The sequence below is a fragment of the Pholcus phalangioides genome, unplaced genomic scaffold, assembly GCF_987345545.1.
Source record: "Pholcus phalangioides strain wild (caught in Gottingen) unplaced genomic scaffold, Ppha-v1.0 ptg000042l_1, whole genome shotgun sequence".
Taxonomy (NCBI): Eukaryota; Metazoa; Arthropoda; class Arachnida; order Araneae; family Pholcidae; genus Pholcus; species Pholcus phalangioides.
The window spans coordinates 37,731,668-37,746,887 of NW_028301628.1; the positions used below are offsets into that span (position 1 = coordinate 37,731,668).

A 15,220-nucleotide genomic window follows, 5' to 3' on the forward strand; every position below is an offset into this window, starting at 1 on the left:
TCAGTAGTTAACTTATAGCGTAAAAAGTAAAGAATGATGAGAACTGTCTCGGGCCCAGGGCTAGAGCCCTGCCAGCCCCCCCCCCCCCGTGGAGGCCATGACATTGAGTACATGTGCTTTGGCCCCCCCCCCCCCCCGAAAAAAAGTTGAAATGACGGCCCCGAGAGACGTTTTCAAATGGGAAATCGGCTCGAAGTTGGAAAACGACAGAAAACCAGTTTCCAACCGACCACCACGGTACCGCCAACGTAGGGGTGGGGGGGCAGATGGGTGGGGTTTGGCTATTACTGCAATTCAACTTGACTCGAATTTGTTTCAATAATATGTATAGGACGCATGATGATTGGCAATTTCTGATTTTTCAGGACCATTCTCTAAGAATAGATTCAGCCAGGAATGTGACAATAAATACAAGAAACATACAGGGTAAAGTCACTAACAGGCTTCATTTAGGTAAGTGCTGTGTGTGCATTTGATTAATAAACTAAATTCAACCCATTGTTGCGCATTCATTGTTAGCTATAGTGTTGTTTTGTATTCCCCCCCCCCCTCAACGCAGGTGATTCTAAAATGGAAGTGTTAACTAATCATTTCGTAGTCCGAGGACCAAAGGGTCAGCTTTTACTTTATGCTGATGACCAGGAGGTCGTGATGGCGGCCGAGAGGATGCGAGTCAGCGGTAAGCATCATGATACTGAATAACATATTTTCTAACTTGACCTATGATTGACCTATAATTGATAATTACATATCTATTTCTATAATATAAAATCACAAACAAACTCGAAAAGGGCCTGTTGCTAAGCAACCGAGTGACGGAAACTCTGTTACGGAAGTGGGTTCGATTGATATATCGATATTCACATTCATATATCGATATGATATCATATATCATATATCGATATTGGGTCGATATTCACATATCGGGACCCATTTGACCCATCGGGACCATGTTATGTGCATGTACCAAGAGGCTCCTACATCCTACAGCAGAGCCCTTAGGCTGGAATTTAGATTTCGAGCCCCCAAACCAGCTTTTCAGGGGCCCCCCTGTGATTAATTTATAATGTGAAAAATCAAAAAGTGAAAAGAATCGTTGTGGCCCCTGTCAGCCCTTCCTTTGTGGGGGGGGGGGAGGTCCATGCCGAGAGGTATATATATGTGTAATATACACACACAACAGCAGTGCTCCCAACACAAGGTCGGGGTACCCGGGGAAGATTTCACGTATAAGTAAAAAGTTTTCATTTCCAGGGGCCCTTGATGGATCTCATTGTTTTCTTGCTGCTTTAACGTTGAAAAATTTCGATAGCGGAAGCAAAAGATATATCGAGTCTGGGGCCCCACCAAAAGTATGCGAATTGGTGTCCCGGGTAATTGGTTGGGGGGTCCTGGATTTTATTCGTTGGTAAAACGAATACAAATGAAAAATTTTCATGGTACTCGCTCCGTGGGATGGCCGACAAGCTTCCAAGTCGGGGCCCATGTTTACAGGTTTAATTTTGGGTGCCCTGGATTTTATTTGTTGGTAAAACGAATACAAATGAAAATTTTTCATAGCACTCGCACCGGGGGATGACCGACAAGCTTCCAAGTCGGGGGCCCCATGTTTACAGGTTTCATTTTGGGGCCCTGGACGAATCTCATTCTTTTCTGTTGTAGAATTCGCAACAGCGAAAGCCCGAGATAAAGCCAGTCTGGGGCCCCACCAAAAGTATGGGAATTGGTGTCCCGGGTAATTGGTTGGGGGCCCTGGATTTTATTCGTTGGTAAAACGAATACAAATGGAAATTTTTCATGGCACTCGCTCCGGGGGATGACCGACAAGCTTCCAAGTCGGGGGCCCCATGTTTACAGGTTTCATTTTGGGGGCCCTGGATTTTATTCGTTGGTAAAACGAATACAAATGAAAATTTTTCATGGCACTCGCTCCGGGGGATGAACGACAAGCTTCCAAGTCGGGGGCCCTATGTTTACAGGTTTCATTTTGGGGGCCCTGGATGAATCTCATTCTTTTCTGTTGTAGAATTCGCAACAGCCGAAGCCCGAGATAAAGCCAGTCTGGGGCCCCACCAAAAGTATGCGAATTGGTGTCCCGGGTAATTGGTTGGGGGCCCTGGATTTTATTCGTTGGTAAAACGAATACAAATGGAAATTTTTCATGGCACTCGCTCCGGGGGATGACCGACAAGCTTCCAAGTCGGGGGCCCCATGTTTACAGGTTTCATTTTGGGGGCCCTGGATTTTATTCGTTGGTAAAACGAATACAAATGAAAATTTTTCATGGCACTCGCTCCGGGGGATGAACGACAAGCTTCCAAGTCGGGGGCCCTATGTTTACAGGTTTCATTTTGGGGGCCCTGGATTTTATTCGTTGGTAAAACGAATACAAATGAAAATTTTTCATGGCACTCGCTCCGGGGGATGACCGACAAGCTTCCAAGTCGGGGGCCCTATGTTTACAGGTTTCATTTTGGGGCCCTGGACGAATCTCATTCTTTTCTGTAGTAGAATTCGCAACAGCGGAAGCCCGAGATAAAGCCATTCTGGGGCCCCACCAAAAGTATGCGAATTGGTGTCCCGGGTAATTTGTTGGGGGCCCTGGATTTTATTCGTTGGTAAAACGAATACAAATGGAATTTTTCATGGCACTCGCTCCGGGGGATGACCGACAAGCTTCCAAGTCGGGGGCCCCATGTTTACAGGTTTCATTTTGGGGGCCCTGGATGAATCTCATTCTTTTCTGTTGTAGAATTTGCAACAGCCGAAGCCCGAGATAAAGCCAGTCTGGGGCCCCACCAAAAGTATGCGAATTGGTGTCCCGGGTAATTTGTTGGGGGCCCTGGATTTTATTCGTTGGTAAAACGAATACAAATGAAAATTTTTCATGGCGCTCGCTCCGGGGGATGACCGACAAGCTTCCAAGTCAGGGCCCATGTTTACAGGTTTCATTTTGGGGGCCCTGGATGAATCTCATTCTTTTCTGTTGTAGAATTTGCAACAGCGGAAGCCCGAGATAAAGCAAGTCTGGGGCCCCACCAAAAGTATGCGAATTGGTGTCCCGGGTAATTGTTTGGGGGCCCTGGATTTTATTCGTTCGTAAAACGAATACAAATGAAAATTTTTCATGGCACTCGCACCGGGGGATGACCGACAAGCTTCCAAGTCGGGGGGCCCCATGTTTACAGGTTTGATTTTGGGGGCCCTGGATGAATCTCATTCTTTTCTGTTGTAGAATTTGCCACAGCCGAAACCCGAGATATAGCCAGTCTGGGGCCCCACTAAAAATCTGCGTATTGTGTCCCCGCTACTGTATGTGGGGCCCTGGATTTTATTCGTTGTAAAATTGATAAAAATGAAAAATTCTCACAGGGGGGGTGTCCGACAAGCTTGCAGGTCAGGGCTTCATGGAAATGTTGGCAGGTTGTAATTCGGTACCCCTGAATGTATCTCATTGATTTTTGTGGTTTAACATTGTAAAATTTGCAACACATCGGTAGCCCAAGATATATCCAGTGTGGGGCCCCACTGAAATTCAGCGAATTGAATCTGGGGACCCCCATGGGGAAGTTTTCTGGGGATACTTGATGAATCTCATTTGTTTTTTGTTGCTTTATTATTATTTTCATTAAAATTCGCTTCTTCAGTAGGCTGGTGCTTTCACACGTCCCTTTCCCCTTTTTCATAGCACGCTGATGAAGTGGGACGAAATAAACAAGATATGTCCGGGAGAGAAGTGGGGGGGGGGGGGTTGGCCGCCAAAGGCGGCAGGGGGGCAGAGCCCCCCTAGTTATTCAATAAAATTCACTTATATATGTGTTACTGCCAAAGCCCGCAATTGGACAATTCGTGAAGTGGCCGGCCGGTACGATCACGAATTGGCCAATTTCGTTAGGTAAATTGACCCAGCCAATGTCTAAATTTTCGACATTGCCCGGCCAGTTCGCGAAGTGGCCGGTGATACCTGGCCAAAGTCCGATAACATAAAACATGATTTGGGATCATTGTCAAGTTGGCGTATTTTTCGTGATAATTATGTCTACTTTAGTTATGGCAACACATCAGACCGCAGTCACGATGCGGTAATCATTTTCCAAAATTTGGCAAAAATAAAAACTATGATTAACGTATACAGTTTTACAGTTTTTTCCCACATTTCACTTTTTTTCCCTCTCGTCACATGTAGTTAATCCAATACAGCTGCTATATATATATATATATAGACATGTATCATACATTGGCGAATAAAAAAACTGGATTTGGCTCCTAGGCCGTCTTACATCCGCACATCGAGTTTTGGCTGAGGGTCTCCAGCCATTTCGTGAAGTGGTCGGCAAAAGTTCGAATCATTTCTGCAATTCGGACTTTGGCCAAAACTCTTGGCCTATTCGCGAAGTGGCCGGCAAGAAACCGAATCATTTCTGCAATTCTGACTTTGGCCAAAACTCTTGGCCAATTCGCGAAGTGGTCGACAAAAGTTCGAATCATTTCTGCAATTCTGACTTTAGCCAAAACTCTTGGCCAATTCGCGAATTTGCTGCACTTCGGGCTTTGGCAGTAACACATATGCACAGTCATATACCACTTACATATCAGAGGGAAAGGTGACTGATGAGAAATGAAATAAAAGGCAATATTTATTTTTTTAGTTCTTTGATAGTCGATACAGCACTGGAAGCGGTTGTAGAATTTTTTGAAGCACTCCTGTAACTCATTCTTCGGCATTTCTTCGGGAATAGCGGTCAAAGCCTTCTGGATGTCTAAAATCATGACAAAACACTTCCCCTTTCATTGTCAATTATAATTTTGGAAATAGCCAGAGGTCGCACAGACCTGAATCAGGTGCTTACGGTGGGTGATTGAGCACCACAATCATTTTTTTTTTCTTGGCCAAGAAATCACGCTCTTTGCAAATCCCTGCTGTGCTGGTCCTCCACTCTGTAATCCTTTTAATCGTCCGTCAGTGTGTGTGTGCGTGCGGTACAAAGCGATTACACCTTCAGTTTGCCCAAATTTTCCGTTAAAATCAGATGAACAGTGGATTTAGGATCTCCTCGATTATCCTGGTAGACGAACACGACTAGCATTTCGAAGAATTTCTGTGCCACTTTTTGAACATTTCCTTCAATCCTTCAACTGTCAGTGATGGTTCAATCTGGCCGAGGATCAATCTTCAATACCCTCTCTATCATCACGAAATCTTGAATACCACTTATAAAAACGTTCTTTCGACTCATTCACTGCTCATTGCTTCTGTTATTACCATAAACAGTCGGAATCACCGACTTTTCTGTGACTCTTTTACCAAGTTTTAAGCAAAATTTAACGTTGGCGAGTTACTCCATTGTTCCCTTTCCGACCGAGATGCAGAAGGTGCTGCTAATTATTAATGAACTAGAGATTCTAGCGCTGTGAATTTTTTACGGAAGATAGTCTAAATCAGTGGTCGGCAACCTTTTTTCTGGCTGCGGTTCAAAATCAACCAAAATGTATGTATTAAGACGTTTTGGGTATATACTTTATATACCCGAATATAATTATACTTTATTTTCGGAACTAAAGTGGGTCACTCGGTGACCTGCGGGCCATAAGTTGCCGAGGCCTGGTCTAAATGTATCGGTTGTTGGCCCAATTATTCGCCCACAGATGGCACTAGTAGTCACACGAAAATAAAATCCGTCACTTTTCCCACTAGACAGACTGTGTAGTAGAAAACGTATATTTTCTTGTTATGTTTCGTAGGAAAAGGTGGCGTGACATTCGATGGTTCCGTACAGACTCACCTGGTGACGTCAGAGCCAACGCAGCAACTCAGGTGATACATTCGATTTGTGAATCCTCATTTTCTCTCTCTATATATTTCCATCAATGAATGTCATTATGTTAGGCGAGTACAAAAGTTCTACCCGTTTCCAAGATACAGATGTTGAGTAGATCTAGTCAAACAGTTTGCCGACAAAGCGTTCAGCAGCAATGAAGACACGCGCCTAGGTACCCATCTCAATGAAAACGTGTAATCAGACTACAAATACAAGCGCTGCATCTGTGAAACAAGTGGCGAGTGGCACATCAGACATTATCCAAGATGTGTCTTCGTTCATTATTCAAGACAATTCTGCAACTGGCAGCGCACCGTAGCGTACGTAATGCGCATAGGAAAGGAAGCAGACGCCTAGAGCTCAAATCCACACGCAACGCTATATACGCACTCAGACTGTTAGGTACACATACTTACTCTCACGGCACAACTCAATCCGTAGTAAATGGCCCATGGCGATAGACCGGAGTTATGCTCGGTTTGGAAGAATGAAAGACATCTGGAGCTCCCTGGTTTTGGACGGATATCTAGAAAACAGACACAAACTTCAAAGGGGAATTTTTTTCAAAGAGGTTCTGTACCAAGCTGTAATCAATACGTAATGTCTATCTGTTGAAGGATGTTGAAGAATAAGCGATCACCAAGCTGAAAACTCAGCTGGATCACCCATGCCTGCTGTCTGAAAAGCTTTGGCACACGAGAATAAGTACCCAAGTTTGTTTGCTGCCTCGTTCTCGGAAAGAAATACTCTCGGCACGATTGAAGATGAGTAGAGCCTGGATTACATCAGCACCTCCTAGAGATAGAAGGCATCTGCACTGTTTGCCATAAACGTCATTCAGAGTACCTAGCAAGTTTGCCACAATTTGAAACACAACATCCTATTTCGTTTCTTCTTATTTTGGCGTAGAATCTTCCTTATTGGCTCACGAATACAGCATAGTGATTGGATGTGGGGCATAGAAATCGCCAATTCTGAGCCCGATAATTTCTTTTCCTCACGACTTTCCTCTCAAGGAAAGAAAAACATCCGGCAAGCGAAAAACACCCTGCCTTGAGCTGAGGCCCGTTGTAGTAACAAAAAGTTGCTGAGGATTGATTCGGCAATACTTCAGCCCATCATAATCATAAACATATCATTTAAAACAATGGTTTTTCTTTTCGTATATATACTAAATAGAAAATATACATAATTCAACTTCACATAATCGCAATATAATAATTCATTTCGTTTTTGATAACATTAGTGCTAAAGTTCACTAAAATGTGAGATTTACCGGATGAGTTCTGCTTTTTCTACCAGCCATGTTCATGTGCGAAGAAGAAAATAAAAAGAAACCCGTTAAAATACAGTCGAATCCCGTTATAACGAACGCCAAGAGACCGGAGGAATCACTTCGTCAAAACGAAATTTCGTTATAAAGGAATTCCACGTTACCTAGCATTGTTCCTATATAAAATTATTTGGGGGAATTAGAAAAGTGTTCGTTAAAACGAGATTTTCGCTATAACGGTATTCGTTAAAACTGGATTCGACTGTATGTTACGCATATAATTATCGATCATTAAAATTGCGAATTAAACACCAACGAAGTTGAAAAACTACAAATATGTAACCAAGTTTTCGTAAAACTTCAAAAATATCTCCTTATTCTGGAAATTCTTCAATTTTATGCACTAAAATTGCATAAAAATTGAAGAGTGTCAATCCTTACACTTGAGCCAACTTTACATTGCACGTATGTTTTAGCATACACCCCGGGCTCTATAGTGAGGAGAAATGGACATTCTACGGCGAATGTCACCGTCGGAATAACCTCTAGGGACGAAGGACTGAGCCATAGGTGGAGATACGGGGGGGGGGGGGCATTGCAACCATGCCTCCCCGGAGCGTCAAAGTTGGAGTCGCCTGATCTAATGCATACGTGTATATATGAATTCACGTCGTCATCATCATCGTACCCCCCCCCCCCCCAGCCATAATGACCGTGCCCTCCCCGCCCACAATTTCAAGCCTACCTCCGCCTATGGACCGAGCCACATAAGTAAAGCCTGCTTCAGCTGTCTCAAAAAAACGGACTAGCACATGCATCTCAGAAACAATTTTTATGCGACGCATGAGGAATATTTGAGGTATGAATACTGTGTGTGAGGAATTTTTAACGAACGGGTTCATGCGGCAAAATGCTGTGTATGTCATTTGCACTAAACTGTGACGGTGATTTTTTTTGAGGAATGCGTGATCCAAGAAGTGCTGCCATCTGGCTTACGAATCCAAAAGCAACAAAGCAAGGTATTTTCTGTACGGATTATGCGTGAATTTTGAAAGTTGGAGGCCCGATTTCTCTCTGCGGAGAGAATTATAAATGGATACAAAAAAAAAATTCACCTAAGAAACGGCTAGAGCTTCTGCACTTATCTAAGAACATCTGATTCCCCCCTATGTTAAAATGATTCGTAAATAGAAACCTAGTTCGTAAGAATCTTGCCTTCAGAGACTCGAGAAAGCAAACTGATATAAGCTGTCGCATGTACCGTATGATATGTAGTATAATAGCTTCGTTATATAAGATATAGCTTACTTCATTCCTTTTTTTAATGAACAGGTTAGAATCCCCGACACGTCAGGTTAGGCTGGTCGCACCCGAAGGCATCGGTATCGAGTCCAGGGCTGGACACATAACGGCTACTTGTATGAAAGACCTGAAGCTCAGATCCCGTGAAGGATCCGTGAGTTATATCATGAATTTCTTTTAAGATTCCAAGGGGCAACTGATTACGTTCAAATGACGATTTTCTTTCCGAAAATTGTCGAAAATGATTTTATAAATTTATTTGAAAAACTATTTGACACAGAATCCAAAAACTATTTTATTCCTGTACATGCAATAAAAGGACGTTCAAGTATTACGTCCATTGGGAGGGGGGTGGGTTTCCCGATTTGATGACAAGGGAGGAGGGGGGTTTGGATAATGCTTACGTCGTCAACCACCCTTTATGAAAATATGAAATATTTTTAATGGCATCTTACTCGGTGCGCCAAAAACGAGAAAAACCTTTCGATAGTTTGTGGGCACTTGAAGTGACATCCCCCATATTGATAGGTGCCCTAAAGAACCACTTTAGTGATCTCTAAATTTTTCGCGGATCCAAGTAATCTGGAAATGTGTCCGGGCTGCTTAAGTGCTCTGGAACTGTGCCACGCATCACTCAAGTGATCCGTAATTATGTACCGTGGATCACTTAAATTATCTGAGAATGTGCCGCGGGTAAAATGAGTGATGTAGAACCGCACTGGGGGTCACTTAAGTGCTCTAAAACTACGTCACATGTTACTTAAGTGATCTCTTAATGTGTCACGGATCGCTTAAGTGTGTTGTAACTGTGTGTCCCGGGTCATTTAAGTGATCTGAAAATGTGCCACGGGCCGCTAAAATGTTCTGCAATTGTACCACGGGGCACTTAAGCGATCTTTAAATGTGCCGCTTAGTTCATGTTTATAAAATTAGGTTTGAGGAGGGCAGCCCGCATCAGATAACCCCCAGGGCCATATTTGGTCCCAGGGCCTTTATGCGATTTGTCATTATATGGCTTAGAGGGTGGGTCGCAATGAATTTATTAAAGATAAATTTTGAGTTCATAACATTCAAATAACATTAGAATATTAACAGAAATTGATCATAATTACATATAAAGGTATTTTCTTCCGAAATTACAATTAAAAAAAATTTATTTTTTAGCATTAAAAAAATAAATTTTTGATCGTGGGGGGGGGGGGCATGAGCCCCTTGTGCCAAGTAAGTTGCCCTAATTAGTGTATCTTTTTATAATAGATCTTCTCAAGATTTTTTTCTCCTGACAATATTTTATGACTGGTGTATAAATGTTTTTGAATCTGCAGATTGTCCTCAGCGCGGAGCACCTGGAATTCCGAAATCTCCGGACCGTAATACCCACGAGGAGAGGAAGATCATATCCTGGTATATTCGAAATGTGTTCTTGTCAAGATGGACGCCTCTTCCTGTCTCCGCCCGACGGGGGATGCGTCGGAGACGAGACAGTATGCAAATGAGCCTGTCGTTAATCTCGGAATAATATCTCCGAGTGGATTTAATTATGACTACGACGTTCAAAATGAAACGAAAACGATTCATTTCAACAAAAAAACAGGGTGTCCCATAAATTCGTGAATACTTTGAAAATTCATAAAAATCCGAGGAATCGATATATTTTAACTCGGTTTGCGGGAAAGTTATTCTCACGACAGCGGATTTTGTCTTTTGAGTAAAGGAAAAAAATTGGTTAAAATTTTCGTTGATAGAGGGCACTTTATGGAAGCAAATCACTGGAAGTAAATATGAAAATCGGAGTCCCATAAAATTCATGCTGTACGATTAATTCTTTACCAGCCATAACGGTCGCAGACGACTTTACAAGCAAACAGCCAAAACGGCCGAATCTCGGGGTATGGGTTTATAAAAGGTTATTGTGAAAGGGCAGGGAAGGATGATCCTTATCCTCTCGTCAGGGGCGGGAACGGGAAGGACAAGCGTAGACGCCCCATAAATTGGATTTAAAAAGCTACACTCAAGCTTCACGATGAAGTTCGCTGTTGTTTTTTACAATACAATATAGAGAACTGAATGGTAAGAAAGGATGGCGGGGTTAGGTGAGCAGTAAAAGTTTGGACGAGTCCATTTCAGAATGCAAAAATAGGTCATTTTCACTGACCTCCCAGTACCCTTCAAGAATCTGTAAAGGGTTAAGAGCTCCTTTCTGAATTTTTCTGTGACTGACAGGCGCTTATGATACGGCGCTAGCGGTGTCGCAATAAACCTACCCGGTTACATCGAACAGAATCACAACAAGACTCGTGAATAATGAACATAGTACAGTAACTCGGTTTCGTTCGACTTCGTTTAATTACTCGTGATTTTCAGTAACTTCAAATTAAATTACATATGAATTTACATTTTGGTTATGTAGAGGTGGCGAGTGAGAAGATTGGGAAGAGAGAGAAAAGTACATACGCGGTGCGGCCTTTCTTTGGTTGGTTCTCTTACTTCACATTGATGTTCTTCTTCTGAGAACCGGTCCTGTATTACTGTGTGGTATCGAGTCTGTGAGCACAATGAGCTGATATCGCCATATGGAGATGTGGCATGGGTATCTTTCAAGTAGACGGTTCTGTACCCAGCAACTAACCGTTTCTGCCACTCGCCAACAGTATTCAGTAGCACTCCAAAACAGTATTCAGTAGCACGTCAAAACAGTATTCAGTATTACGCCAAAACAGTATTCAGTATTACGCCAAAACAGTATTCAGTGTCACGCCAAAATATGTGCTTTGGCGCGGATGTCCTTTGAGTGATTGCCAAGTCCTCTTGTTAACCGCATCATTTACATAAGGTTTGCACTGCGATGTTGACGTGGTGAATGTTGTTGTATTAGTTCAAGAACATTGCTGTTGGTGAAGTTGGTTTTACCTTAGCCACGAATCGCCGGCTGAAGCTTTGCGAACGTTATGGACGAGGAAGAATTTGAAGAAAAGTTAAGGTCTAGAATTATGTGGTTTACGTAGTGCCCTCTATCGATAAAAAATTGAACTTTTTCGCAAACAGCATTCAAATACACAATTCCTTCATTCAATTTTTATGAATTTACAAATCATTCACGAATTTATGGGAGACTGTATTTCAGTGCAACATAATCTGAATCTCTCTCTCGACCGAATTGGCGGAATTTCTTCTGTTTGTTTTAATTTGGCAGCTTTTTTCATTTCCAAATTCAACTTAACTACCGAGTGTTAAATTTTAGTTTCCATCGCCAAGAAGTGAACTTATTATTTTTTAAGAAGAGAGAAAATCAGGTAGGAGCTCATTTGCATAACGGAGGGTCGTTGTTCGAGGACAGTTTGTGAGTTGTAAGTATGTTCAGAATATGTGAAAATAGTCCGTCCTATATATTTGTAATAGTTGCCTGTAATTATAAGGATTATCGTAATAAAGATATCATTGGTACTCTTTTACATTCTTTTATATGTTGGCATTTTTTTTTAACCCCCTTCGCTTCCAAGCTTTTGGCAACAAATTTGAATTATCTCTATTTGATGAATCGGTGATAAATCTGGTAACCTAACCGCACGTTAGAAAAAAAGAAAGAGAAAGGAAAATACATATATAAAAGGAAAAAGTATAGTAAATAAGAAAGTATAAAGAACATTTCTCTTTTCATCCTCACCCAACGGTAGTAATTCCCAACGTGGGCGTCAACCCCTCCTGGGGGGGAGGATCGATGGGATGGTCCAGGGGGGCGGTAGAAGCTACGGGTATAACATAAGATCCTATGGGTTAGATTGCGTTGGGGGGCGATGGGAGAAAAAAATTTCTGAAGAAGGGGGCGATGGGACAAAAAAGGTTGGGGAGCTATGCCCTATGGGATATATTTCGCTGTTACATGCATATAGTAGAAAGATACATTATATGTATTGAAAAAAAACCATTAACAGGAGTATAGAAAAGAAAGAAGGGAAAAAAGCAACTTCCGTAGATAATTGGGTTACTATAAAGCCTCTCCATGATGAAGAGAGAGAGGAAAGAAAACACAAGAGAACTTTTGTTTGAATTCATTCTATTGGAGTTTGGACGCAATACTACGTCCGTGATCGTAAAGGGGTTGATTTGATGGCTTGTTGAGACTATTGGGTGCATTTGTGTGGGCCGAAATAACACGGATCGGGAGAAACAGAAGCGAAAGGGGCTCGCGGTTTTTAGTGAACGAATCCAACTGCCCGTAATGTTCACAGATTGATTATTTGCGATTACAACAGAGCCTGATCAGGTCATCCCTTTAATGGTCAACGATCGCTGCTGATTTTGTTCCTAATTGCACTGTTCCATAGAGTGCAAATATATATACCATGGAGAGAATCTTTAATTTTCTCTCATATCTCTCTTTGCGATGGAAATGCACCGGCTCCTACCCATTTGAATCGAATAAATCAGCAAGGGGAATCATTCCCCGAATACTTTTTTCCCTGATCACCAATAGTGGATTGCTCCAAAAATTCGCAGGATAATCCACAAAATTGTGATCGCCCTTATCACCGAAAAAGCCGGGAAATCCACGTTTTTTTTCTTCTTCATCCTTATCATCAAGCATCTCGAATTAATCCGTAAAATAGTGACTGCCCTTCTCACTGAAAGCGGAATATTCCACGTATTTTATTGGTTCCTGTTTTATCTGTAGAGTGGAATAACTTGCGGATTTTTAGTGTCTTTTATGAACCAGAACGAACTAAAAATCCATGAAATTATGATTGCCCTCATCACTGAAAGTGGGATAATATCACCAAGAGTGCAACAAAACCTAAGAATGGTGATTGAAGTTATAAACAATATGGGGTAATAATCCGCGAGATTATACCGTTCTTTATGACCAAGCATGAGATTATCCACTAAATGAGGATTGCTCTCATCACCGAAAGCGAAATTATCCACGAATTTTTACTATTTATTTCCAGCAAGATTGAAATAACCCGCGAACTTTTATTGTCCAAGAGTGAAATAATCCACACAATTGTGATATTGGTCATTACCCCGAAAGCCGAAAAATCCACTCGCGCCAAAAGATATCTTCTCGCCAAGTGTGGAAAAAATCCGCGAGCGTGTCTGAAAGTAAAGAAAACTTACTTGTGGGTTATACTGATTTTGGGGGGGGGGGGGGGAAGCCTCAACTAATTATAATTACCGTAGTTTAAACACTACAGTTCCAGTGTTGTCTTGGTTTACAGAAAATTCACCGCCAGCAATTTACCATGCAATTCGAAGCTAGAAAAATTCCCAGCTGGGGCAATTCACCGACAACGGTTCGACACGAGTAAGTGAGCGAGGAATGACCAAATGAGTGCGTCAGTTAATGATACAGTAGTTGGTGAGTGAGTAACAGAGTGGTTAGTGTTGGTGAGGGAGTAACAGAGTGGTTAGTGTTGGTGAGTGAGTAACAGAGTGGTTAGTGTTGGTGAGTGAGTAATAGAGTGGTTAGTGTTGGTGAGTGAGTAACAGAGTGGTTAGTGTTGGTGAGTGAGTAACAGAGTGGTTAGTGTTGGTGAGTGAGCGACCTAGAGATAGTGTAAGTGAAGTAGTGTGTGAGTGTAATAGTTAGTGTGCAGTGATGGACTGTGCGATCTAGTGAATAAGTGAGTGTAGTAGTGAGTGACCCAGTGGTGGACTGAGTGAGTGTGAAAGTGAGTGACGCAGTGGTGGACTAAGTGATCCAGTGAGTGAGTGACACAGTAGTGGATCAAGTGATCCAGTGAGTGAGTGACGCAGTAGTGGACCAAGTGATCCAGTGAGTGAGTGACGCAGTGGTGGACTAAGTGATCCAGTGAGTGAGTGAGTGACAGAACGAGTGACTTAGTGAGTAAGTACGTGACCTGGTGATTGAGTATGTGACAGAGTGAGCGATTTAGTCAGAGTGTAACAGAATGAGCGACCCAGCCAGGGAGTAACAGAGTGGTTAGTGTTGGTGAGTGAGTAACAGAGTGGTTAGTGTTGGTGAGTGAGTAACAGAGTGGTTAGTGTTGGTGAGTGAGTAACAGAGTGGTTAGTGTTGGTGAGTGAGTAACAGAGTGGTTAGTGTTGGTGAGTGAGCGACCTAGAGATAGTGTAAGTGAAGTAGTGTGTGAGTGTAATAGTTAGTGTGCAGTGATGGACTGTGCGATCTAGTGAATAAGTGAGTGTAGTAGTGAGTGACCCAGTGGTGGACTGAGTGAGTGTGAAAGTGAGTGACGCAGTGGTGGACCAAGTGATCCAGTGAGTGAGTGACGCAGTGGTGGACTAAGTGATCCAGTGAGTGAGTGAGTGACAGAACGAGTGACTTAGTGAGTAAGTACGTGACCTGGTGATTGAGTATGTGACAGAGTGAGCGATTTAGTCAGAGTGTAACAGAATGAGCGACCCAGCCAGGGAGTAACAGAGTGAATGACCTAGTTAGTGACTCATTCATTCACTCATTTGCTCGTTCACTTGCTCATTCGATCATGCATTCAATCGTGTCGAACTGTTGTCGGTGAATTTTCCCAACGGATGAATTTACCATTTCGTAAATTGTTGGTCGGTGAATTTTTCGGACACGGTCCGTCTCAAAAGTAATATTTACCGATTTCGACTTTTTCTTCCCCAATTACCGCAAAAATCGGGTACATAAAAACCAATTTCGTTGCCGAGGAATGGTGATACGTATTAACTGTGACTTAGGGGTATTTCGGATTTATGAAGTAAAGCATTTTAGAGCGGTGTTTCCCAAAGTGGGCAATATCGCCCACTGGGGGAGGACGGACGGACGATGAAATGGTCCAGGGGGCGGTAGAAGCTACGGGTGCAACATAGGATGTGTTGGCTG

The 15,220-nt window shown here is 42.6% G+C and overlaps 1 protein-coding gene across 1 annotated transcript in view; it reads left to right on the forward strand.

Annotated features, from left to right (window-relative positions):
- Nucleotides 1-11,846, forward strand: part of LOC149064996 (delta-sarcoglycan-like) — a 72,369-nt gene extending 60,523 nt beyond the window's left edge. The window contains exons 4-8 of the mRNA XM_089255061.1: nucleotides 366-453; nucleotides 560-679; nucleotides 5,743-5,815; nucleotides 8,425-8,548; nucleotides 9,720-11,846. Of these exons, the coding sequence (XP_089111187.1) occupies nucleotides 366-453; nucleotides 560-679; nucleotides 5,743-5,815; nucleotides 8,425-8,548; nucleotides 9,720-9,890 (576 nt within the window). The 3' untranslated portion in view covers nucleotides 9,891-11,846. The remainder of the gene's footprint in view (nucleotides 1-365; nucleotides 454-559; nucleotides 680-5,742; nucleotides 5,816-8,424; nucleotides 8,549-9,719) is intronic.
- Nucleotides 11,847-15,220: the final 3,374 nt, after the last annotated feature.